Genomic DNA, 27697 nt, shown 5'->3' with positions numbered 1-27697 from the left:
ACCAATTGTTTCCAATTTTGCTTTGGTGAAAAGTCCACTGCATCACATCACACTTTCTTTTCTTCTTTCCTTTCCTTTCCTTCTTTCCCTTCCTTTCCTTTCCTTTCCTTTCCTTTCCTTTCCTTTCCTTTCCTTTCCTTTCCTTTCCTTTCCTTTCCTTTCCTTTCCTTTCCTTTCCTTTCCTTTCCTTTCCTTTCCTTCTTTCCTAAGATTTTATTTACCTACCTGACACAGAGAGAGAGAGAGCAAACAGGGAGAGCAGCAGTGGAAGAGGGAGAAGTAGTTTCTCTGCCAAGAAGGGAGCTGATGCAGGGCTTGATCTCAGGACCTCCAGATCATGACCTGAGCCAAAGACAGATGCTTAACCAACTGAGCCCCCCAGGTGCCCCTGCATCACAGTTTCTTAAGCTAACTTGTTCTTGCTTCTATTAAGAAGCCATCACTGTAAGAATAGATTGTATTTCATTGACTCTAAAATGTACTGTTACCTCCAAAAAAGATGATGCCAATTAAACTGTAAGTCAATGCTCATTATCACTTAGACTCATATTTTATACTTTAATACTAAAAGAACTCTTTTAGATTCAAGTAGACATTTTTATTTAGACACATTTTATTTATTAGAATTTCATCTCTTATCAATCTAATGCAATTCATAGGAGGAAAGACCATTTGAAGTAAATTGGTTGAGTTGTTTCTGAAAATTTTACACAGACTACAAGTTTTCTGAGAAATTTTTCAATTCAGTCATTAATATCATCTTCAAGAGTACGAAGAGACAGCATTTCTTAAAATCTTACAAAGAATACTTAAAATCCTTCAGTAATGGGCTCCTAAGACAATTATGCAATTATGAAAATCTAGCTTAATTAAAAAAAATACATCAGGAATTTTTTTTTAAAAAAGGATGTATTTATTTAGAGAGTGGGAGCATGTACACGTGTGTGCAAGTAGGGGCAGGGGCAGAGGGAGAGAAACTCAAGTAGACTCCATGCTGAGCATGAAGCCCTGCACTGTGCTTGACCTCATTACCCTGAGATCATGACCTGAGCCGAAATTAAGAGTCCTAGGCTTAATTGATTGAGCCATCCAGGTGCCCCCATGTCAAGAATTTTTGCTAAACGTTGCCTTTTCAGATGAAGTTTAAAACAAAAAAACAAAACTGCTCCAGTATTATCTCTGGACTTTCCTACATGCCACTGCCATCCTTCTGCAAGTTTTCCTCAGGCATTTTGATGGTTACCCATGCACAAGTAATGGCAACTATGCCACAGCTATAACTAGGCTGATTGCTGCTTTGAGACATTATTTAATAGGTATCCATTGAAAAGATGATAAAATGTGAAAAAAAAATCAGCATGTCATGATTGATGAAACAGAGTAATATAGTGAGCATATTTAAGTACCACTGGTTCGACAGTAACAAAGTAAAAATTTCAGTACACTGGTTTTCCTTCTTGTTCCAGAAGATAAATTATCCTAATGCTTATCTCTAAAATATCACATTGTTAATTGGGCCTAATACACTCGCATTCTCTGAATAAAATCTACCTGTAAAATCTACTTCTTCCCAACCCTTTTTATTTTTTTTTAAGTTCTGTGAAAGCTCAGAGATCTTTTTAAAGTTCTTTGTAAGCTCTCGAAAACAAAGTTCTCAGTAGCAACTGCTATAGTTAATTACATTTCAGTCTGGGATGTGCTTCCCTGGCAAAATAAGCTAACATATTCATTGCTAGAGCCTCTGAAGCAGGAAAAGATAAACAAGTGTTCTAGGGTGAATGGGAATTAAACCTAAGGCAACAGAATTTGGTAAAGCTGCTTCTTTGTGCTCCTACCCTCAGGAGGATGTATGTGAAAAGCAGTCAGCCATCGCCAACTCCAAGTTTGTACACAGTTTTTATTTTGCTACTTGCTTCTTCCCGCTTGTACATCTAAATAAATACCCTTAGAAGGTATAGTCTATACCTTTGTTCTCCTTTGTCTTCCAAACTAAATGGTAGATTAGATGCATCAAGTCCAGTTACATGTATTTTTCAATCACTGCCTTGACATTTGAAAGCAGGTAGATGCTGAGGCATAGATGTCCCTAGAAAATGTTAGAGTAAACTGAAAATTTACTGCAAACTGGCCTGCTGACTGCTAAGAGACTTTCCCCCAAATCCAATCTTTTTCTCTTCATTATAATCTACATTCACCACTGCATTGAGATTTGTGCAGTTTTACAGAGAAAAAGACACTAACCACACTCAGAAGCAAAGATATATTGATGAGAATTTTTATTATTAATTTACAGTGAGAATTAGAGCAGTCATACATTAAGAAATATATAACTCAATTTTATCATGTTCAACATAGCTCCTTATTATCCATACAAATTTGCTCCTTCTACAGTTTCACCCGATTCAGCTGTCACTGGATAGTTATTACTTAGAACCAAAAACCTTGGACTCACCTCTGACTTCCTTGTTCCGTAAACCTTTATAACCATCCTACAGCAAATTCTGTGGACTCTACATTCAAAACACATTTAGAATTTGACCATCTCCTTCCATTTCCCTGTTGTCACACTGGTCCAGATCACCATCTTCTCTTTCTTGGACTATTGTAGTAACTTACTAAAAAGTCTCATTATTTCTACCCTTGCTCTCTGTATTAGTGTATTCTCAACATGGTAGGTACCCTGACAGATCCTAATAAAATCTCCTTTGCTTGAAATTCCCCAACTTATTCCCAACTAACTGAGTCAGGTTCAAAATCCTGAGGATAACCTACAACAACCTAATGAGTCTTTTGTCCACCTCTCATAACCAATTATTCCTTTCTCAAAATTTGTGGCCTTCTTTTTGCTTTATTTTTCTCCATATAATTTACTCTCATCTAACTTTTTTTGGTAAGATTTTATTTATTTATTTGAGAGAGAGTGAGCAGGAGCAGGAGGAGAGGCAGAGGGAGAGAGAAAGGGAGAAGCAAATTCTCCGCTGAGCAGTGAGCCTGAGGTAGGGCTCGATCCCAAACCTCTGGGATCATGACCTAAACTGAAGGCAGATGCCTAACCCACTGAGCCACCTAGATGCCCCCCATCTAACATCTTTATATTTAACACTACTAAATAAACTCCCCAGGGCAAGAATTATGGCCCGTTTTGTTCACTGTTATGGCCTCATTATGTAGGACAGTGACTGGTGTATGTTAGACATCCAACACTCAGTGAACAAAGGAATTTATTCTGTTGAGCTAAACATATTCTTTCCTTGGGGATAAATATCAAAACTAGAAAGTACTAGGTGAATATAGACTCAAAGGAAGAACAACTATTTGATTGTCTCATGTTATGATTTCCATGAAGATATAACATGTATTATATTTAGAGTCCAGGTTGAGTGTGTGATTCAACCTTCCAATTCCCTGAAAATGCCTCCTTTATCTTATTCAATGCTATTTTTGCTTAACAATTTTAATTATTTAAGTAATATATTATTGCATTAGTCTGTTTATATAAATATTCCATTTGAAGCCTAAGTCACTTTTGATCACCCACCCTGTCTCCCCCTCCTTCCTGGAATTTCATGTGTACCATTCCAGCAGAAACCCAAAAGACTATTTATATGTCCAAATACATGAATAAAAAACATATGATTTTTGGTGCAAGTTTTTATTTTTACATAATACCATTGTGTACATATTGTGTAGATTGCATTTTTCAATTGTCTATGCTAACTCATAGATTGAATCATAGTTGAGTCCTTATAGCTGCTATATATTTTTCTATCAGATGAACAAACTAGATTTAACTATTTTCCTGTTTGAGGAACTGTGGTTATTTTAGGTTTTAATTTTTGGAAACAATTTTTCATAAAGCACTTTGGTTCATTTCCATACGTGTATGTGAATTAGCTTTTTCAATCTTAGATATTTAGAATTGCTGAATCACAGTGTAAGTACATTTTCAGTATTAACAGCTATTGCCAAATTCTTCTCCAAAGTTGCACTAGTGCTTTATATTCTCCCATCAGGAATGAAAGAAAACAGTATTTCTTCACAATTTGTCAACGCATTATTGGCATTTTAATTTTTTTTTCATTTTTTTCTAATCTAGTGAATGATATTTATTCTATAAATTTAAATTGCTATGAGAATTCCTAAATTTGTATATATGTGTGAATCATCTGGGTTTCCTCTTCTACACACTGGTTATTCATATTCTTTGTTGGTTTTGCATTTTACTTTATTTTCATGTTTTATCAATTGCCGTTAATGGGTTTAGGAGTTGTTTTTTTAGTGGATGTTTGGTGTGCATGTGTATTAAATACTACATAGTGTTTTTTAAAGCCTCACTGTCTTCACACTTGCCTTTCATTGCGGTTTTCAGTTTTTGAAGTACCTTCTAATTCTCACTGTTTTCTTTAGGTACCTTAATGCCATCATTAAAATAATATCCAGTCTTCTTTATATTTTTCTTGCTGTCTCCACTATGAGAACAATCTTACCTGTGTTGCCTTCTGAGTGACATTGGCGGTAATGTGTTTCATTTGCCTCTATTATGCCCAGAAAAAAAAAAAAAAATTCTGCTTTGCTTTCTCTGATTTCTTTTAGCAGTTGATAGCTGAGGAAAAAAAAAAAAAAAAAAACAGGAAAGTAAAGGTAAGTGAACTGCAGTGAAAAGATTTTGAACAGGAATCACGTAAGTCACTTGGTGCCTTATGAGTATTTAACACAGGTGAAAGATCAATTCTTCCTACCCTTAGAAAGTTTGCATTTCCATGGACATAAAATGAGTCTTGTCTCTCCTATTTCAGGTTCATCCCCATAGTAACTACCTGCGAACTGTATTTGTGCCTTCTGCTCTGCCCTCGGTCACTTAAATCAGTTTCTTTAAGGAAAAATAAATGTTCTCAGACTGTAATCTCTTGAAGGACAAAGGGCATATCTTGTAGCTTTCTTTGTTCAGTGCTTGAAACAGCGTTATGGTGGTGAAAATTTTCCATGATTCCTAATACTTCAGAGTAAATAGTGGTTATTAAGTCACGAGAAGTTTTTCTTCTTTTATTGTGAGGTATCCACATACAAAGGCCTCTATTTGTATTTCTACTGCAAAATAGTCTGCACAAGTAATGCTTTCAAATCTCATTGCTGCCTTTATGAATTTAATACTAACTGATCATGTAAGGATGTCAGAGAAAAGACTTTATGGATGTCAAATAGCCTTATCCAATATTTATGAACTATATTGTGTTGGAATCCCCATGGAGTTATTTAGCCAACAAACTGCCCACAAACTATATTTATACTATTTTAAAATATAAAACACAATACAGGAGATATTCAAATACTCCACTTTTTATGAAGAGTCATATAAATAAAATGTTTTTCTATGTCCTTGAAACTGATTCATAAAAGAAAAAATTAAAAGTATGTTCTCTGTGTGTTCTAATTTATGACTTTTCTGGATATATTGGATTATATATACAATTAGATATATATATAATTTTGTTTATATATTATATAAGATATAATACTATATATTAGTATATATAATACTATATACAGGGATCCCTGGGTGGCGCAGCGGCTTGGCGCCTGCCTTTGGCCCAGGGCGCGATCCTGGAGACCCGGGATCGAATCCCACGTCGGGCTCCCGGTGCGTGGAGCCTGCTTCTCCCTCTGCCTGTGTCTCTGCCTCTCTCTCTATCTCTCTGTGACTATCATAATTAAATTAAAAAATATATATATATAATACTATATACAATATATAATATTATAATACTATGTTATATATTATACATAATATACATAATATATAGTATTAAATGTAGTATACATAATACTGTATGTTATTTATAATACTGTATTATATATAATATATACTGTATATTATATATAATGTATAGGGATCCCTGGGTGGCACAGCGGTTTGGCGCCTGCCTTTGGCCCAGGGCGCGATCCTGGAGACCCTGGATCGAATCCCACGTCGGGCTCCCGGTGCATGGAGCCTGCATCTCCCTCTGCCTGTGTCTCTGCCTCTCTCTCTATCTCCCTGTGACTATCATAAATAAATAAAAATTAAAAAAAATTTATAATGTATAAAATTATATATAAAATATAAATGTTAATATTAGTATAATATTTAATGCTATACATTATTTATATATATGCTAGTATAATTTATTTGTTTATATTTTGGAGTCTGTCCATACCTCTAGAATGAGAACATGGACCTTGATTTCGTTTGCTACCATATCACCCATACCTGAAACAGTTATAAATAAATGAATGGATAAAGGATAATAAATTTTTAGTTTAAACACAGTACAGATATATTTTTAAGATGTTGTATCTTGGGATGCCTGGGTGGCTCAGTGGTTGAGCCTCTACCTTTGGTTCAGAGCGTAATCGAGTCTCCTCATTAAGCTTTCGGTGGGGAGCCTGCTTCTCCCTCTGTCTGTGTTTGCCTCTCTTTCTATGTCTCTCATGAATAAATAAATAAAATGTCTTAAAAAATAAGAAATGTTGTGTCTTAAAGAAGTTGACTAAGCCTATTAGCTGTTTTCAGTGTTGTGCAAGTTCTAAAAAAGTAATCACATTTTCATATTCTTATATGAAACCACCAGATGTTATATAGCAGGTCACCAAGAGATCAGAATGCTCTGGTGAGGGTTACACAGATATTGATTGCAGGGATTATCTATGTCAGCAATTACATTTAGAGAAGTCGATAACGAAGGAAAGGCTAAATTATAGGAGAGATCTATGGCATTAGTAGGGTTTGCGTATGAACCAACTGCAAAATCTCAATGGCTAAAGACAACATTTATTCTCATACTTATAGGCCTGTGGGTTGACAAGAGCACCTCAACCTAATGTTGCAAGTCTATGTTTGAAAGATTCTGCTCCATGAATGTTCACTCTGAGACCATAAAGGCAGAAGCCAACTGGGGCTGGTGTTCTGGTAATAGTCAGGAGCTCCCCAACGGGCTGGCAGAAACATGTGGATGTCCCATAAGGCCAAGGCTCATTACTTTTTTTTTATTTTTTTAAGATTTATTTACTTATTTGAGAGAGAGAGAGCATGCATGTGCATACCTGTGCATGAGTGGGAGAAGGATAGAGGGAGAGAAACTTCAAGCAGACTCCTTGTTGAGCGTGGAGCCCTATGCAGGGCTGAATCCCACAACCTATGAGATCATGATCTGAGCCGAAACCAAGACTTGGACAGTCAAATGACTGAGCCACCTATGCACCTCAAGGCTCACTACTTTAATGCTTTTAGTTATATCATATTTCATAGGTCAAAAGAAATCACATGGCCATGCCCAACTTCTGTGGAGGAGAGAAATATATTCCCTATGCAGTGAGGTTGGGGAGAATACATTTTGTTGAAAAATATCATAATCTATTTTAAGAATCTTTGGCAAATAAATGCGTAATAAACCCAAGGCAAACATTGTCTTCTGTTGTCTTATAGGCTAAACCAGAACTGACTAACTAAGCCAGATTCTTCTGGGAAGTGTTGTTCAGTCACATTTCCCATCATCAGTTATATTGAAGAACTTATCATGTATGGGACTATATTAGTCAGGGTTCAGTTAGGGAAACACATCAAATGTAGTAATTCAGAAGAGATTTAATCTGTAGAATTTATTATATAAGTGTTGGCAGGCTAGGAAGAGCAAAAGAGGAAAAGGGTGGTTTTGTATTGAGAAGTTAAAAAAAAAGATATGATACTCAAAAGTTCTTATGTGGGAGTCCATGAGTTACCCCTGCTGCTGTTCTATTGGAACCTGTTGTACTTGATGTTTTACCCACCAGTTTCAGCTTGATCAAGACTGACACTGAAAAAGTAGCCAGGTTTGCCAGACTGCACAAGTCCAATATCCCCCCACCATATCTCTAGTAATTTTTAATAACTACCCAAATCAAAGGGCCCAGAAGCAAGAAGCTTCCTCTCACTTTCTGATTTTTTTTTTTTAAGATTTTTTTTTTTTTTTGTTACGAGAGAGAGAGAGAGAGAGAGAGAGAGGGAAAGGGAGAAGCAGGCTCCACGCAGGAAGCCTGATGTGGGACTCAATCCCAGGACTCCAGGAACATGCTCTGGGATGAAGGCAGGTGCTAGCCACTAGCTACTAGCCACTCAGGGATCCCCTCACTCTCTGATTTCTGTTTGAATACCCTGATAAGAATGCCTCAAAAAGTCAGATGTCAAAGGGATCTGAGAAGTATAATATGCTCATCCCAAGACCCCTAAAATCTATATGAGAGCTAAGAAAGATGGAATTTGAAGGCCAGCAGCAAATAGGGAAATGATTGACACAAAGCTCTGTTCCCTTTTGGTTGGAGGAAGATGGGGAGCTTCTTTAGGAACTTAAGGAGAAGAGAGACAAGTGTCAAAATATGAAAATGATGGGGAAGCATTTGTTGCCCTATGAGCTAGTTGGATAAGATTTGATCTCTGTTTAAAACAAAACAAACTAAAAATGCTGCCGTGAGAAGTAGAAAGAATTCAATTCATGCATTGCACCATGAGGCCCCAGAAATGAACCTTGGGATTACAGGGTCCATGTGATGCTATGTATGCAATACAGCACATACGGAGAATTCAAGCCCTGGCAACAAGTCTCAGGGTAGATATGCTCAACGCCTAAAAAAGAATGCCAGAGTAGGAAAAGTTACACTAGAAGAGTCATGACACATACAAGATACAGACCTTCATATTCTTTATAATAACAGATTGAGAAAACAGAACATTTAGGAGGATGAAATTTTGCTTAAATTGATGGATGAAAGTTTAAGGCCAATGGGATTAATCTTTAATATAGTGTAGTGTTGCAATGGCCTGAAAAATCTCAGGGTTTACAAAACTATAGACCTTAAGAGATGGAATGAAACTAGTCCATCTAACATAAACTTTATTTATTATGACCCACAAATGGAAATATATTTTATGGTGGGTTATATATACACAAACACACAAAACATAAACAAAGTTTTATGAAATAAGATTGACCTTAACCTTGATATTTTCTATTTATCTATTTTATACTATTTCAATTTGTAAAATGATGCTGGCTGTGATCCATTCAAGTGATTTCATGACTACTAATTGGGGTTTAACAGTCCATTTAAAGTTTGAAAAACACTGATCATATTTATTTATCACCTTTTAGTTAAGAAAACTCAGTTCCTGGGGCACCTGGGTGGCTCAGTAGGTTGAGTTTCCAACTCTTGGTTTTGGCTCAGGTCATGATCTTGGGGTCCTGACATCAATCCCACTTCAGGCTCCATGCTCAACAGGGTGTCTGCTTGAGATTCTCACTCTTCATCTGCCCCTCTCACTGCTCAGCACGTGTGCTCTCGCTCTTGCTCTCTCTCAAATAAATAAATCTTAAAATAAAAGAAAGAAAACACAGATGCAGCTTGATCAATAACACTACGAATTTTCTAATGTTCCTTATGCACATAGTTGCATTATACTGCTTTTAGTCATAAAGTCCTTAAGAAGTGAGGCAATAGCTAGTTAAATTGTATTCAACCACACAGGATTTTTAATCTCTTAGCCAAAGTTTTTCAATGATTACAATTTATGTATTTGAACTACACTGCTTCATGGGTTTATCTTATCTCCCCAATGAAATTGTTAGCTCTTTGAGGAAAGAACCATCTCCAATATTTCTCTTTATCTCCTATAGCAGTAACATGATTCTAAGCAAAGAATTCTAGGACTCAATAAAGGCATATTTAATGGAATAACAGAAAAAGAATTATAAAAGTTAGTTTTAAATTCATATGCTTCTGAGTGATAGCCGACAGGTGATAGTTGTGTCACTCTTCTAAAAATAAAATATACATCAAAAAGTTTTCTCAATAACATGGAAAACTTAATGTTTCATTTCTCTGTTCAATACAAAGTGTTGGCACAGTGACTCAAAATATTCTGAGTTTGGAGTCCATTAACATTAACAAGACCCTTTTTTTTTTTTTAGATCTATAAGAATAGAATTTGGAACAGGCAAGCCTTGAGACAGTATAGTCAGCTCACATTTTCTCAGACTGGTAGAGTGCTGGTATACATTAAGAGCTTAATAGTTATCGAATATTCGTATTCTGTTAAAGTGTTGGGATTCCATGAAGAAAACAAACAGGTAGGCTTGTCTTATATGAAAAGGGAAGAAAACAATCTCCACAGAGACTTTCAATTCTGCCTTTCTATCAAATACAATTTTTATGGCTTTGGCATAAACCCTTGAAAAGCTGGGATTTTTAATAGAAATACCTATATTGTTTTAAATATAGCACCCATGGGCTACTGTGTATTACAGGAAAATTCAATGTCCTTCATAGCAACCAAATATTGGAAATATCGGTGGTGTTCCATTCAATGTTTACTATTTGACAATCTCTCTCTCTCTCTCTTTTTTGATAGGAAATGTATTTGTCACAGTTTGCATTTGTCGAATACTGAATAATTTAAAAAACTGCTATAATCATTGCAAGCTTATGTACTTAAAACTACTACTTATGCAAATGTAAGTTTTAAAGTGCATAAATGTGGTGAGATATATTTATTACCCATGGACTGTAATTCTTCATATGCTGTCAGTATATAGTACAAAGAATACTCCACTGTAAGAAAGAAAACATGAAAGAAAAATAACAAAATTTAGTTAGAACTAAATTTGACAGTCACTAAATGTGTGATATCGGCAAATCACTTCAGTTTAGGTCGCAGTATGCTGCCAGGAAAATGGAAACAGTAATGACATTGTTAAGTGGTTATTGTGAAGGTCAAATGAGATATAAATGAGAAGTGATTTTTAAGCATAGAAAGTAGCTTAATAATGTAAAGTATACATATTTTTACATATATATTCTTATTGTAAAATCATTGTATATGTAAATATTACACTATAACATAAGGCAAGAAATATTAAAGTATAAGGATTACTAATTATTAAAAACATCGATGAATTCTATAACTACTGCTATTTCATTTTTATGTAATCATTCTTCTTTTCCTAGGTATTTAAATAACATCTTTTTGTTATTAACATAAAGAGTTTGTAAATAAGTATATATACGTGTATGTGTGCATATATATGTGTATGTATTTACTCACACATAATTATTTCTTTAAGAAAATACTTTAAGTGGGGTTCTTCGGTGGCTCAGTTAAGCATTTGACTCCATTTCAGCTTAGGTCATATCTCAGGGTCATGAGATAGAATCCTGTGTCAGGCTCCATGGTCAGCAGGATCGTGGCTTAAGACTCTCTCTCCCTCTTCCTCTGCCTCTTTCCCTTCAAGTAAATAAATAAGTCTTAAAAAAAAAAAAAAAAAAAAAAGAAGATACTTGAAGTGGATTTACTCTCATCTTAGTGAAAATATTTATAGTCAATTGACCTCTATAACTTTGTGTCAACTTCTGATCCCATAAAGAGTAAGTCACAAGTGCTGGATATTTACCACTTTTTAAAAAAAGACTTTGATAATTTGATGGTTAGAAAATAATATTGATCTTTCAATAAGTGTGTATTTGCTTACTAGGATAGTTATGTAATTTAAAATAATTATTAGGAATTTTATTAATTTTTTTCTTTAGCTTTCAATTGGAAGTAGTCTCTTTTTTATTAATTGGTATGCATTCATTATTTGCTAAGCCTCAACTTTCTTAGCTGGGACACAGGAAAAATAATACTTCATGGAATTTTTTAGTATAATAATTAAATGAGATAATATAAACTAGAGTATGGATAAAATTATTAGGAGAATGTTAAACGTATTGTAGTTAAAAAGATATAGAGTCGGGGATCCCTGGGTGGCGCAGTGGTTTGGCGCTTGCCTTTGGCCCAGGGCGCGATACTGGAGACCCGGGATCGAATCCCACATCAGGCTCCCGGTGCATGGAGCCTGCTTCTCCCTCTGCCTATGTCTCTGCCTCTCTCTCTCTCTCTCTGTTACTATCATAAATTAAAAAAAAAAAAAAAAAAAAAAAAGATATAGAGTCGTAAGTTTAATTATTAGGTTGCACACTCCAAGTTCTTTTCAAAATGGACCTCTATAAAAACAAAATTATGATGACAGTCCCTATACATCACTTCATGAAATGAACTAATACAATTGTCGCATTTTTCTTTTCTGGGCATCTATTCAACAAATATTTACTAACCCCTAATGGGTCTAGTCATCTTACTATAAAGCAACGCTTTAAGGGAGCACATGCACTCTTATAATTTTAAAATATATACAGATAACTTATATATCAATTTAATGTTATCTTATTAAATAATCTCCTATGGCTGAAAGTTACACAAGTTGTGATACATCCATATAAGAGAATACTACTTGGCAATAAAAATAAGCAAACTATTGGGGCATGCAACAACTTGTTGCTGAGTGAGGAAAGCTGATTTCAAAGGGTTGCATACTATAATATTATGGAATTCATAAAATTATAGTTATGAAGAACAGATCAGTGGAGGTCAAGAGTTAGGGTTATGGGGATAAAATGACAATAGGAGTAATTTTGTTTGGAGTGAGAGAATGTTACTGTATTCTGATTGTCTTGATTATGGAGCTATACATGTGATAAAATTGTAAACAGCTCTACACACTATAAAACCTAAATAAATCTAAATAAGGTGTGTAATTTAGTTAAAAGTATCATGCCTATATCAATTTCCTGTTTTTTAAATTGAGATATGATTGATACATAATATTGTTTTAGTTTCTGTTGTATAATATAATGATTAAATATTTATATATATATATATTGGAAAATGATCACCACAATAATCTAGTTAACAAATGTCACCATACAAAGTAACATTATTTCCTTTGTGTGAAGAGAACTTTTAAAGTCTATTCTTTTAGCGATCTTCAAATATGCAATACAGTATTACTAACTATAATTGCTGCACTCTACATTAAATCTTCACATTTTATTTATTTTTTACCTGAAAGTTTGTGCTTTTGGCCCCTTCATTCATTTCGCCCCCACCCATACTCCCGACTCCAACAACTACCATTCTGTTCTCTGCATCTATGAGCTTTTTTGTTGCATTTTTTCTGGTTTTTATTTTTAGAGCCACATGTAAGTTAGATCAATCAGCAATTATCTTACACTATTTCACTTAGCATAAGGAGCCCAAGACTCATCCATGTTGTTGCAAATGGTAAGATTTCATTCTTTTTTATGTCTGAATAATATTCTACTCTGTGTGTGTATTGACACACAATGAGATATATGTATGTATCATATGGTGATACATATATGTATATGTATATAGATACATGTATATATATCATACCTACATCATCTATCATATTATCTTGATCCATTTTTCCATTGATGGACACTTAGGGTTGTTTCCATATCTTGGCTATTGTAAATGATGCTAAAATAAGCAGGGGGTGCATATGTCTTTCAAATTAATGCTTTTGTTTTCTTCAGAAAAATAGCAAGAGGGATTGTTGGAATGTATGATATTTCTATTTTTAATTTTCTGTAGATCTTCCATATCATCTTCCATAGTGGTTGTGCCAATTTACATTCCCACAAACATTCACACTATTTCCCATTTTTCCACACCCTTGCCAACACTTCTTATCTTTTATTTTTGATAATAGCCATTCTAATAGGTGTTCGGTGACAGATATCTCACTGTGGTTTTGATTTGCACTTCTCTGATGATTAGTGATGATGGGCACTTTTATGTCCTTGTTGCCCATTTGTATTCTTTGGAAAAACATTGATTCAGAATTTCTATTCATTTTTTTTTAAAGATTTTATTTATCCACGAGAGAGAGAGAGAGAGAGAGAGAGAGAGAGCCAGAGACACAGGCAGAGGGAGAAGCAGGCTCCATGCAGGGAGCCCGACATGGGACTCCATCCCGGGTCTCCAGGATCACGCCCTGGGCTGAAGGCCGCGCTAAACCGCTGAGCCACCTGGGCTGACCCTTCTATTCATTTTTAATGAGATTGTGTTTTGTAGAGTTGTATGAGTTTTTTATATATTTTGGATGTTAATCCTTTAACAGATTATGATTTGCAAATATTTTCTCCCATTCTGTAACTGCCTTTTTTTTTTTTCTGTTGATGGTTTCTTTTGCTGTACAGACTTTTAGTTTGATATAGTCTCATTTGTTGATTTTTGCATTTGCTGAGTTTGCTTTTGGTTGTCAGATCAAAAAATCAGTGCTAGGGGTGACTGGATGTCTTAGTTGTTTAAGTGTCCAACTCTTTATTTTGGCTCAGGTCATGATCTCAGGGTTGTGAAATCAAGCCCTGCACTAGGCTCCATGCTGGGCTGGAGCCTGCTTAAAATTTTCACTCTCACACTTTCCCCTCTGTCACTCTTGCCCTTCTCTCTCTCACTCTCAAGAAAAAAACACATTAAAATAAAATCAGTGCTAAGATTGATATTGAAGAGCTTTTCATTTGTTTTTGTTTTTTTTCTATGAGTTTTATGATTTCAGGACTTACTTTCAAGTCTTCCACCCATTTTGTGTTCTACTCTTTGTATGTGGCTATTCATGTTTCTCAAAAGCATGTATTGAAAAGACTGTCCTTTCTCCTTTGTATATTCTTGGCTGCTCTTTCATAAATTAGTTGACAATATATATACGTGCGGACTTATTTCTGGGCTATTTTGTTCCACAGATCTATGTGTCTGTTTTTATGCCAATACCACAGTATTTTGCTTACTAAAGCTTTGTAAGATAGTTTGAAATCCGGGAGCATGATGTCTCCAGCTTTGTTCTCTTTCACAAGATGGCTTTGGCTATTTGAGTTTTTTTGTGATTCCATACAAATTTTGGGATTGTTCTTTTTTTTTTTTAAGTTTGTATTTATTTAAGTAATCTCTACACCCAAAAATGGGGCTTAAACCAACAACCCCAAGATCAAGAGTTACATGCTTGGGCACGTGGATGGCTTGGTCATTTTAGCATCCAACTCTTGATTTTGGCTTAGGTCATGATCTCAGGGTTGTGAGATCAAGTCCCATATCAGACTCTGCACTCAGTGTGGATTCTGCTTGTCCATCCACTCCTCCCCCAGGCTCTCTCTTTCATAAATAAATAAATAAATAAATAAATAAATAAATAAATAAATCCTTTAAAAAAAAAAAGAATGAATGACATACTCTTCTGACTGGGCCAGCTGGGTGCCCCGGAATTGTTTGTTCTATTTCCATAAAAAATACCATTGAAATTTTGATAAGGATTTTATTGCATTTATAGATTGTCAGATCAAAAATTTGGATAGTATGCATATTTTAACAATATTAATTCTTGGGCATCCCTGGGTGGCGCAGCGGTTTGGCGCCTGCCTTTGGCCCAGGGCGCGATCCTGGAGACCCGGGATCGAATCCCACATCAGGCTCCCGGTGCATGGAGCCTGCTTCTCCCTCCGCCTGTGTCTCTGCCTCTCTCTCTCTCTCTGTGACTATCATAAATAAATTAAAAAAAAAAAAACAATATTAATTCTTCCAAATCATGAGCACTAAATATCTTTGCATTTATTGGTATTTTTTCAATTTCTTTCATCAATGTCTTACAATTTTTAGTGTATATCTTTCCCCTCTTTGGTAAAATTTATTCCAGGTATTTTATTCAACTTTCTGAATTTAACAATTGTACCTTGGTTATGTAAAATGTTATATTTGAGGGCAGCTGGGTGAAAGATGCAAGAAAATACTACACACTCTATTTGAAACTTTTATGTAAATAATTTATTTAAAAAGTTAATAATTGAATAATTCATAATTATTGTGCCATGTGCTGGCACAACATTGGAGAGTATTATAATTGATGATGACTGGTAGTAGTTAATTCTAACAAGACAAGAATCATGAATAATTATTTTACCACTCTATCTCTAATACTTAGGACATTTTCTTGAATAGAGTAGGCACTCAATAAATGCTTGCTAAAGGAATAAATTAATACAAAACTTTCATCAAGTATGTGCATCGGAAGTAAGCTAATTGCACAATATTGGATTTTTAGATTGTTTCTAACATCTGCCAATATAAATAGTGTCACTGAAAAGAGCATTCATTGCTATTCATTCTGTATAGTTGATCTCCTATTCCTTATGATTTTTATATATTTTCCATAAGAATCAATTCTCAAGAATGGATTAAAAATATGTAACTTTATTTGGAGCTTAAAGTTGTGAATTGCTTTCTAAAATTCTTCATTCAATTTTCTTTCCTTAAATTGTATACTGTAACAATTTTATTGAAACTGCCTAATTCCGTACTTCATCCTTGAATTCATATTCTATACCTGAGCCTTACCTTCTGTCTGCTACTCATCTATGACCTCAAATCCCTACCCAAACTTGAATCGCTTTTCAGCACAATAGTTCATGGTCAAAGATGCAATGAGGAGCACTGTCATGAAAATTACTTTGCTTTATGTATGTATGCTTATGCATATCACATATGGGGCACAAATTAGACAGATAATGGTGAAATTCCTTTATGAAGTGAACTTTAGAAATGTTTCCATTAAACTGTTTGCTAACCGATTTACTTTGTGTGTGTTCAACTACTTAGCACTATTAATGTACAAATTCAAATTAAAAATTCTGAGTAAGTTTTGAGCATGAATATTATTAATGCTATTAATTGAAAGGTAGAGGTATTTTATTTTTTAGTTTATTTATTTATTTTTGGTATTCTATTTTTTTTAGATAATTTACTAACCAAGTGCCATCCAGATTAAGGTAATATTGTTCTTTTCAATATTTGGCCAATTTCCTACATTGTTTAATCCAGAAATTAGATTTTTATAACATTTAACATATCACCTGTGTCAAAGAAATTGCTATATAAATCATTGCTATAACATTTTTAGCAATTTTAGATAGGAACTGGTGCATATTTGAAATTTTAAATTTAAAAGGAGATCATAATTTTTAAAAAGCAATTATACTAACTTTTACTTTCTATTAAAACTATTCTTAATTGAATATGACTTTTACCTGAATTACAGAAACCTCTAATTGTTGAGACTTCATTAATTTCAGAAGAAAAATTTACTGGAAATTGTATTTAACTTTTCTGTGTCATGACCCTTCAGTATCTAAGGTGACTCTTTGTGGCTAGGACATTTCAATTAGTAGCTTAAAATGATAGATGTGCATACCAAAATGAATTTCCTAGTAATATATATTAATCTAGAATGCATTTAAGAGTTAAAGTTAGTTCATTTTCCAGTAACATTGTGTAAGAACCTACCTTTACAAAAATTCATTATTATTTCATTTTAATGGTATTTTATAAGAAGTGAATTTTAAAATGCATTTAGCTTCTTGCATAGTCAGTGGAGGATATGACATTTCTCTCTCTGTCTGTTTGAAAGATATTTAAGGAACACTTGACTATTTGGACAGCAATCATAGAATAGTTGAAAATTAAGCTCATTAAGCCATAGCACCTGATTTAGTGGTAATATATGCAAGCAGGATATACTCATTTAATGATGATAATGTGCCTTACATAAGTTTACTAACTGTAACCCCAATGTGTGTGCAATGTTTAATATTACAAAATGAGACAAAAACTCACAAATTACCGTGAGAAGTCATGCTAATTATCTGTTCATTTTTAGCAAAGCAGTGGTTGTCAGTCTGTTAATTAATAAATTGTCTCAATTGGTTAATGTAGATAATTTCTTACCACAGGCTGTTTCTAACTCAGAAAACTGGTGTCTCAAAATATGCATTATTAGTCCAAAGATACTAAACTGGAATGGGTGGATACACTTAATAAATCAATATTAAATCCATCATTTACTATTATGAATATCATTATTAACATAGTATCTCAAAACTTTGTCCCATTTGATGACATCATTAGTTGTCATTTTTTTCTTTTTTTCTTTTTTTAAAGATTTAATTTATTTATTTATGGGACACACAGAGAGAGTGAGAGAGAGAGAGGCCGAGACACAGGCAGAGAGAAAAGCTGGCTCCATGCAGGGAGCCCGACGTGTGACTCAATCCCAAGTCTCCAGGATCACACCTTGGGCCGAAGGCAGAGCTAAACTGCTGAGCCACCTGGGCTGCCCTGTCATTTTTTTTTCTAATGGTAAAATGAAATATTAATTCTTAATAGAATGACAATATGGTTTGAAAACAGTTTAACTAGAATACACAAATATAATACATGGTAGCACATAAGAAGTTTTTCCTTCCCAGGTTTGCCACTGCAAAAAAGAAATACTTTTTTAAATGCTTAAGAATCAGGGCACCTGAGTGGCACAGTGGGTTAATTCTCTGAATCTTGTTTTTGGCTCAGGTAGTGATCTCAGGAGCCTATAGGGCTCTATGCTAAACACAAAGTGTCCTTAAGTTTTTTTCCCCCCTCCGCCTCGCCTGGTCTCTTTCCCAAATAAATAATTAAATCTTTAAGAAAATAAAAATAAATAATAAATAAAATAAAATATGAATGCCTAAAACTTAAGCATTTAGTTGCTCTATGAACTGAACTTTAGAGCAGCTCAGGACCAATGTGTCTCACTGCCACTTATATTTAGTCTGTTTGGAGTGAAGAGTTTCATATTTTTAGATAATGGGATTATAAGGATTTTAAATTGCTCCTGCCTTATGTAAAATATGAATAATACTACTTATAATATGATTACTTTAGAAAGATATTATGAGGAAAATTGATGAGTCCCTTGCAAGCAGTTCCAAGCTTCTTGGAACAAAAGCTTCACATACATACATTTTGGATAATATAAAAATAGTTGAACATCAACTGTGGCGTAGAAGATGTGATGTTGTTAGAGTATTATAATCTTAAACTCTATAAGATCTAACTCTTTTTTTTTTTTTTTTTTTTTTTTTGTCATTGGACAGGTTTATTGAACTGAGCGTCTTCCCATAATCTGAGTAAATGGCTTCTGGTACAGGCTGTAGGACAGGTCTCTGACCACAAGTTCCCATCACCAAACCAGGACAGATTAGCATCTCTTCATTTTAGAATAGAATTCAACATTCAACTGCAGTCACACGTGGGTTCTGTTGCTGGACGCAGTTCAGGCTCTCTGGAACGTCTGTTTACACACTTGGCCTTCACAGAACATTTCCAAGTGGAGTTTGTCTCCTTCCATCCAGTGGGTCCAGCCTCTGTTCTTCTTCTCCCCCTTCTGGATACAGGTGAGTCTGTCATTGTCCCAAGTGACCAAGCTCTTGCATTTTCTGTTATCCAGGCCTTTATTATCCTCATCAAATTCTTCTCCAACTTTAAATGTAACAAGGTAGTTCCTCAAGCTGCTGTAGGTGTGGATGGTAAAAGAATCTTCGTTCTGCTCATGGTGTGAAAGTCCATGTGGAAGCGGGTGCGGCGCTGAGTCCGGTGCGGATCTGACAAGATCAAAGCTGCAGGAGAATGGACAGTGAGGTACAGAGAGATGGAAGGATCTTGGATTTGATTGACGATGCTTGGCGAGAAGACAAGCTGCCATATGAGGATGTTGCAATACCACTGAATGAGCTTCCTGAACCTGAACAGGACAACGGTGGCACCACAGAATCTGTTAAAGAACAAGAAATGAAGTGGACTGACTTGGCCTTACAGTATCTCCATGAGAATGTTCCCCCTATAGGAAACTAACACCTGGCTCCTTTTTCCTGTACATATTTTTGAAAAATATACAGATACAAAATGTTAAAAAAAAAAAAAAAAAAAAAAAAAAAAAAAAAAATTCTTCTGATCTGACTTAAGGATTTGTCTATCTTTTTTCCCATAAGAATTCTGGGTCACTTAAGAAGCCAAATGCTGCATTATGATGACTATAAGCTAGTCTCCATTCTATAGGCAAATTTATGATATAATTTTTTTGTTGTAGTTGCAAGTAACAATGAATTAACATGGCAAAAATTTGCTTAAATAGTAAAAGGAGTTTTCTTTCTTTTTTTTTTTAAGATTTTTAAAATTTATTTGAGAGGGAAAGAGCACAGGTAGGCAGAGGGAGAAGCAGAAGCAGGTTCCCCACTGAGCAGAGAGCCTGATGTGGGGCTCGACTCCAGACTCTGGGATCATGACCTGAGCCAAAGACAGACACTTAACTGAGCCACCCAGGTGTACCTAAAAGGAATTTTCTGATTTGCATAACTAGAAAACTTGAGGTAGCATTGTCCTCAGATAATGCTTGGGTTTAATTTAATGATGTTCCTTAGCACAAAGCTTCTTTCTGACTTTCTACTTTGCTTTTAATGCTATTTGCAGTCATCCTAGGATTTTTTCCATCATGATGTAAATAAAGCTTCTAGCAGTTCAAAGGACTATATGCTTCCTTCTTCGTATCTTAGCCTCAGAAGTTCTTGGAAAATTCCCAGGTGATTGAATCATCGTAGGGCAAGCACCTATTCCCAAACCTATCCTTTTAGTGAATACAATGTACAGATTACCTTACCGTAGGTCCCATGTTCTGCCCTGGCACCATGGTGTCATATGTAGATCATGGATCATGGACAGCATAGATCTCCAAATGGAAATCAGGCCCTGCTGTGAGGGTTGAGTTCAACTTTTGAAGTGGAAAAAAAACATGTATACATATATATTCTTATTTTATTATTTCAATAACAATACTTAATTTTTAATATTATTTGGTTGTTTACTTTTAAATTGGTGATTCTCTATTTTATTGATCTTTTTGCATTGGAATGTGAGTGTTACAAGAGACATTGTCTCATTCATCAGGACTATTTTGCTCACCAATCTATTTCTTGCATCATGAGTAGTGACTCTTATATAGCAGGTAGAACAAAAATTTGCAGAAAGAACAAGTAAGAATGTTTCCTCTGAATGTATTTTTTCCCCTCTTGTCCTTTATCTCAAGCATGGGCATGAACTTTCCCTTAATCTTTCACTGAGGGTGCTGAAAATTAAGATAAAACAGAAGCAAGCCTTGCACGTAATTTATAATTAGTATTGGATATGTCAGCTCAAAATACTATCTAAACTAGCCTTATTATTAGGACCTTCCTCACAAAATAAATGGCTTCTGTTTAGCTTCTAGCCTGAATCTTTGTGGTGATGGCCCATTTCTCTCCCTCCTAATTCCTCTACCCCTCCATACTTAAGAGTTCTTGAGCATAATAATCTTACTCCCAGAGTGCAATAGACGATGTCTTTTATTTTTTTCTAATCTAAGACCTGCCAAGTTGAATTTCTGTCCCCCGTCTCACCTGTTCCCAGGGTGATTGTCAGGAGCATTTCTAGTTCTTTCTAAGGAAGATTTACCTCTAATCACAGAGGTGTGGTCGGTCTGATGGCCTTCTAAAGAACAATTTCTTGGAAACAATAGTTGTGCCTCAAACCCTTTCCTTGCAAACAAATTATTTGTCTTGAACCATAATAGTGTGGGACACTAGCAGTTCAATGCAATAGTCCATTGTTTAATTGTTTAGCTAAGTCCGATTCGTTTCCAATATATGGTTTCTCTTCAAGCCCAAGTTAATTGGGCTTTCCTGTCTTTAAGTCCTATGAGGTCTCTATTGCTCACGTCTTGTGGCCATTGTTTTCATAAGGATTCCCCCCAGGACTTGCCGTAATTGTTGGAGACAGCACATTCTAAATCCATACTTGGAAAAAAAGTCCCCTAAGGACACACAATCTGCAAATATGCAAGTCTACTTGCAACATAGCCAACCTATACATTTTCTTACAGAGCAATTGCATTCCTTGGAGTCACATCTCTGTCTTACATCTTCAAAATTAAAAAGCACATTTTCAGTGCATGGTTTTCCTGGAACAATAAAATAGCCTCCGTGAAAGTAGAATGTAAGTCTCCAGCAACTGGAAAGCAGAATATATTCTGACTGTCTCAAAAACACAGGTTTGTTTAGCTTACTTTTTATTTGTTTGCTCTCCAGGCCTCTCAACTTTGTATATACCAGCTTCAGATTTCAAAAAATAATAGCATAAAGTTTGCATTGAAGTCAAAATGAAATGCCTGTTATGCCCATCCTCCACAGATATCTCTACCAGTAGAAGTTCAACTTTGAGCTCTTATTAAGCTTTTCCAGGGTTCACACTGCCTTTTCTATCCTCTAACCTGTTCTTATGTTGTAATCAGCTAGTTATGCCATCTGGGGAGAGAGTGTGGGAAGACTACTATGAGATTATGGTGCCAAAGTGAGATTGTCAAATATAATACAGGTCCTAGTGAAACTGGTTAATAAAAGTCTTATAAAATCACAGAATCTGTCTTACTTTTCTTCTACAAGAGAAACTGCATCACAGTTTTAGCTTTCATTACCTTCTTCCAAATTTATAAGCTAGTGAAATTTTAAAGAGTGACAGGGATTATCGGGTTCTCATGTTGGGAAGAAAGAGTATGCCATGCATCTCAAAAAGGATTTTGGATACTGGTTGTTCTATGGTGAAGAATTTATGCAAATAATGAAGAATTGCTGCTTGTACTCCCTATAAACTATAGTTTCTCTAGAGGAAATTCACATGTTTCTCCACATGTAAATTATGAGGACAGCTGTCCTCTAGGGAACAGAGTTGTTAATGCTAGACCTGATATAATTTGGAGGTTAAATGTGGAGACAGATTTAAGAATAGCTTTTTTTAAGGCTTTTAATGATAAAGGCCAAATACTTGAACTTCCAGTGTGCTAACCTTTAAGGCCAAAGATCTTAAGAGAGAAGAACCCATATTAATGGCTTAATGGAGAATAGTGGAGACATCTGACAAAAAGGAATTCATTTTAGTAGCACTTTAATGAAGTGAGAATTTGGCAAAAGGAACTGAAAGGCTGACAAGTCAAGGGTTGAGGTGGTAATGGACTGGATGTCTCTTGAATTATGGGGACTTGAGTTTGGATGATTTAGTAAAAGATATACTTAAGGCCATTATGGATAGAGCACTCAAAGGTGTCATTATTTCAATCCTCTCAATTCAACTATTTCAATACTTCCTGAAATTGTTACTTCCTTTCACTTCTTATTGCCTTTGCCCTGACTACTTGCATAGACCATTACTGTATTAGCTTCTGAATTAGTATCCCACATATTACTGTTCTTTGCCATGGTCCAACTTAACACAGAATTATTTTTCTAAAACACAAATGCATAATGTCATACATGGCTGATGAGAATGTAAATTGCTTCCACTTAATAGGAAACTATGAAGCACTATCAATCAAAATTAAAAATCCACATATCACTTAACTAAGCAATTTCACTTTTAAGAATTCATCTTATATCTATATTCACCCATGTAAAATGATGAATGTGTAAAAATGTGCATTGTATGCAGTGCAGATAGAAAAAAATGGGGAAAAGCTAAGTATCTATCAGTAAAAGACTTAATTAAATCAATTGTGTTACATTAGTAAAATGGAATTTATTTATTTATTTATTGTTTATTCTAAATAAAATGGAATTTATGTAGCCATTAAAATGAAAGAAACAGATCCATATGTACAAAAATATACTGTCTGCAAGATTTAATTATTTAGGGGAAAAATAAATAAGTTGTAGGATACTGTACAGGGAAAAATATATACAAAAAATGGAAGAATAAATAAGAAAATGTTCATAGCAATTACATCCCAGGAGGAGATCTAGGAAGAAAAGCAGAAGACTTACTTGTCATTATAAACATTTTGCTTTTTCAGAGATTGAACTTTGTACTGTAATGGTCATTAAAACAATTGATTTTATTTTAAAGTATACAATGGTTTTCAATAACCTCTTGGATACTCTTCAAAATCATTAGTATTATATATATGTATATACGCTATACCTAATATAATAAAATTAGCATTATTTAAATATATGTTATATATATTTTATGTCATATACACCTATAATGCCACATATATCTATAATGTACTACATATCATAATGACATATAGATACCAACATGATATTATATATATTTTTTTAATCTATCTGTCAGTGATATGTAGGAACATTTATACCTCCAGTTATCATTAAAAAAAATACATCCAAATTTCCACAGTGGAGTTTTCTTAATTTCTTATAGGTCACATAGTTGGGAAGTTTGGTGGTTTTGTTATAATTAGTTCTGTGTGATTCTGAAGATTTACTTCAAATGGAATTTCTTTAGGAAAACATTTTCTACACAGAGCTAGGGGCCAAATACATAATATACCTTTAAAAACAAATAGTCATAATATAATATACATACAGAAAATTGACCAAACCATAAACACAGAGCTAAATAAATAACACACTGCTACCAATTTTATTTAACCACACACACACACACGCACACACACACACATGCACACAATTAAAAATAGAACATAACTGGAACAAAGAAGGCCACCTGTACCACTTCCAAGTCATTAGGAAGGGAGCTACCTTCTCTGACTTCTAACACCATAAATTAGTTTTTCCTGTTTTAAAAATGTGTAATTAGAATTATATTGTACTTTTTTTGTTGGGCATATTTCATTCAACACATAGTGGTAAGATTCATTCATTTTCTTACATGTAGCAATGGCTTATTAATTCTCATTAATGCTTAGCATTCCATTGTTTGAATATAGTACACTTCATTTATTTATTTTACTATTAACGGACATCTAAGCAGTTTCAGATTCGGAGCTATTATGAATAGTGCTGTCATGAGTATTTCAGTATACATTCTTTGGTTCAGATATGTAGGCATTTCTACTGGATAAGTTAGCATTATATTGAACATATATAAACTAGTGGGTCATAGAATAAACGTATATTCTGCTTTATTAGATACTGTCAGGTTTTTGTCTTAGAAGTATGAATTTATCCCCTGCTAATAGACTTTGAGAGTTACCATTATTTTTTGTTCTCGTCAAGAGAGGACAAACGGATCTCTTCAATGGTTTGTTATTTCTTCTCGTATTTTGTGACTCTGTGATTACATACACAATGGCTTAAAACTGTTATATATATTTTTTAAATATTTTATTTTTTTACTAATGAGAGATACAGAGAGGGAGAGGCAGAGACATAGAGGGAGAAGCAGGCTCCAGGCTGGGAGCCCGATGTGGGCCTCGATCCTGGGACTCCCGGATCAGGCCCTGGGCTGAAGGCAGGTGCTCAACCGCTGAGCCACCCAGGAGACCCAGGACTGTTATATTTTCCCTAGATTTGTTTTCATTATGCATGTAATTTTTCCTCTAATGATTGTTAAAAAGAAACCCCACAGGTAATCACTTATGTTAAAGTCCCAAATCAGTAAAGCAAGCCTTAAGATCTAACCTCATTGAATTTTTACTCCCTTTAGGAATGTGACCTTTAACCAGCCAACCTGGAGTTTCCTGGTCAGTAGTAGGAGGTAATTTATGGATAGGCTCCTTCCATTCCTCTTAGGAGGGCAGCCTTGCCTAAAACAACGCATTCTTTACTAATAATTTACTTCTTTCCATTCCCTCCCAGACTTTAAAAACTTTTTCTTCCCTGCAGCTCCATGGAGCTTTCTGTTTGCTGGATGGGATACTGATCAATTCACAAATCATTGTATAAAGCCAATTTGATCTTTAAAATTTACTTGGATGGATTTTGTTTTTTTCACATCATGCTCTTGACTTAAAATGTACATTGTATGATATTAATGTATCTATCAGTCTACTTTTGGCTAATGTTTTCATATGTGCTTATGTCTTTTTATATTCAAACTTCCTGTGTCTAACTTATCTCCTTTTAGCAGCACAGAGTTGGTTTGTGTTCTTCTTTTTTTTTTTTTTTTTTTTCAGATTGATACTCAGTTTTTAATTGGAGTATTTGGACCACTTACATTCAATGCAATTTTGATAAATTCAGGTTTTAATGTACAAACTTACTATGTTTTCTTTGCCCAACTGGTTTTCCCCCATCTTACTTTTATTTACATTAGTAATCCTTGCTGATTCAAGGCTTTACCTTTATCTTTGCTCCATAGTTTGATTATAATATGCCTAGATGTGATATTTTTTTCTTTTTTCTTTTTTCCTGTTTGTGGTTTGTTTTCCTGTTTGTGGTTTGTTAAGATTCTGAGGGTTTATGTTTCTAATCGTATATGAGATATTACCAGACATTATTTATCCATTTATTTTTATAGGCTACATGATCTGCAAAATGAATAATCATCCTATCAGTTCACTATATTTATGCTAATATTTAACTGAACTTGTAAAAGAATAACACTTGTAATATATTTTTATTATTATTTTTTTAAAGATTTTATTTATTTATTCATGAAATACACAGAGAGAGGGAGAGAGAGGCAGAGACACAGGCAGAGGGAGAAGCAGGCTCCATGCAGGGAACCCGATGTGGGACTCCATCCTGAGACTCCAGGATCACACCCTGGGCCGAAGGCAGGCGCTAAACCACTGAGCCACCCATGGATCCCACACTTGTAATTTAATATCCATTAATTAGCAAAAAATAACCCTAAAAAGGAAAGCCATTCCTATTTTATGTGTATTTATTGAACATTTACTATTTGCAATAATGTTCTAGCTCTCAATTTTAAAAATGAGCAAAAGATTTGACCTATTTTATGTATATTTATTGAACACTTATTTTTGCAATAATGTTCTAGCTCTCAATTTTAAAAATGAGCAAAAAAATAAAAATAAAAATAAAAATAAATTTAAAAAAATAAAAATGAGCAAAAGATTTGAACAGATTTTTCTCCAAAGAACATATACAAATGGTAAATAAGTAAGCGAAAGCTGCCTCACATCATTAGTTCTAGGGGAGTAAGATTGAAACCACAATATCTATTCACAACACTAGGATGGCTAAAATAAGATAAGTAATGAGGAGAAATAGGAATCCTCACACATTCTTGATTGGATTTTAAAATGTTATAGCTTCCTTGGAAAATAGTTTAGCAATTCATTGAAATGTTAAGCATAAAGTTAGATGTGACTCAGTAATTCCACTCCTAGGTAATATTCCCAAGAGAATTAAAAACAGATGTTCAAACAAGAAACTACACAAATGTCCATATCCAAAGTATTTATAATAAGAAAAAGGAGAAGCCACTTGAATGCCCATCCACTGATGAATTTGATTGAAAAACGTGGTATATTCATACAAAGGAATATTATTCAGCTATTAAAAGAAATGAAGCACTAGTTCATACTGCAATACTGTTGAAGCTTAAAAACATTAGTTTCTGTTTATATGGTCCTGTACAATGCAATTGTGTGATTCCATACATTTGAAAACTCCAGAATAGACAAGTCTATAGAAAAGAAGGTAGGACTATGTTTTTGTGTGGAGTCAAAGGAGAGAGTTGTTGAATAGGGGGTTACTACTAGTGCATACAGATTTTCTTTTTTGGGTAATAGAAATGTTTTAAAGGTTATTCTAAAGGTTTGAGTATACTTTGAGTATACTAAAAACTACTTTGTTGTACACTTTCAATGAGTCAAATTCTTGGTACATGAATTATCTCAGTAAAGTTGTTAAAAGACAAAGAAAAACAAAATAATGGTAATAAGAACATGATTATATTTATTAATAACATGGCTTTTGCTAAAGAAATTTAAAAGCATTTGTTTTCTTAAAATATTTCCACTAATTGGTCTTCTGACCTCTCTTGCTAACATTTTTGGCAGACTATGAGTTTGAAACCAGTCTCCATTTGATACAATTAATTGCCTATTAATTCAATAAAACAGATGACTAGAAAAAGCATTATGCTCTAAATAAACCAAGAAAACTTCTCACT

At 34.4% G+C, this 27697-nt stretch overlaps 1 protein-coding gene across 1 annotated transcript; it reads left to right on the top strand.

Annotated features, from left to right (window-relative positions):
- The first annotated feature begins 19342 nt into the window (after positions 1-19342).
- On the top strand, positions 19343-19676 carry LOC121482010 (anaphase-promoting complex subunit 13). The gene has a single exon (XM_041739743.1). It carries the CDS (start codon positions 19397-19399, stop codon positions 19619-19621), a length of 225 nt encoding a protein of 74 aa, XP_041595677.1. The 5' UTR covers positions 19343-19396; the 3' UTR covers positions 19622-19676.
- Positions 19677-27697: the final 8021 nt, after the last annotated feature.

This window comes from Vulpes lagopus, chromosome 24 (genome assembly GCF_018345385.1).
Source record: "Vulpes lagopus strain Blue_001 chromosome 24, ASM1834538v1, whole genome shotgun sequence".
Lineage (NCBI taxonomy): Eukaryota > Metazoa > Chordata > Mammalia > Carnivora > Canidae > Vulpes > Vulpes lagopus.
Note: the sequence above shows the minus strand (reverse complement) of the source record. Positions and strands in the feature narration are given on the sequence as shown.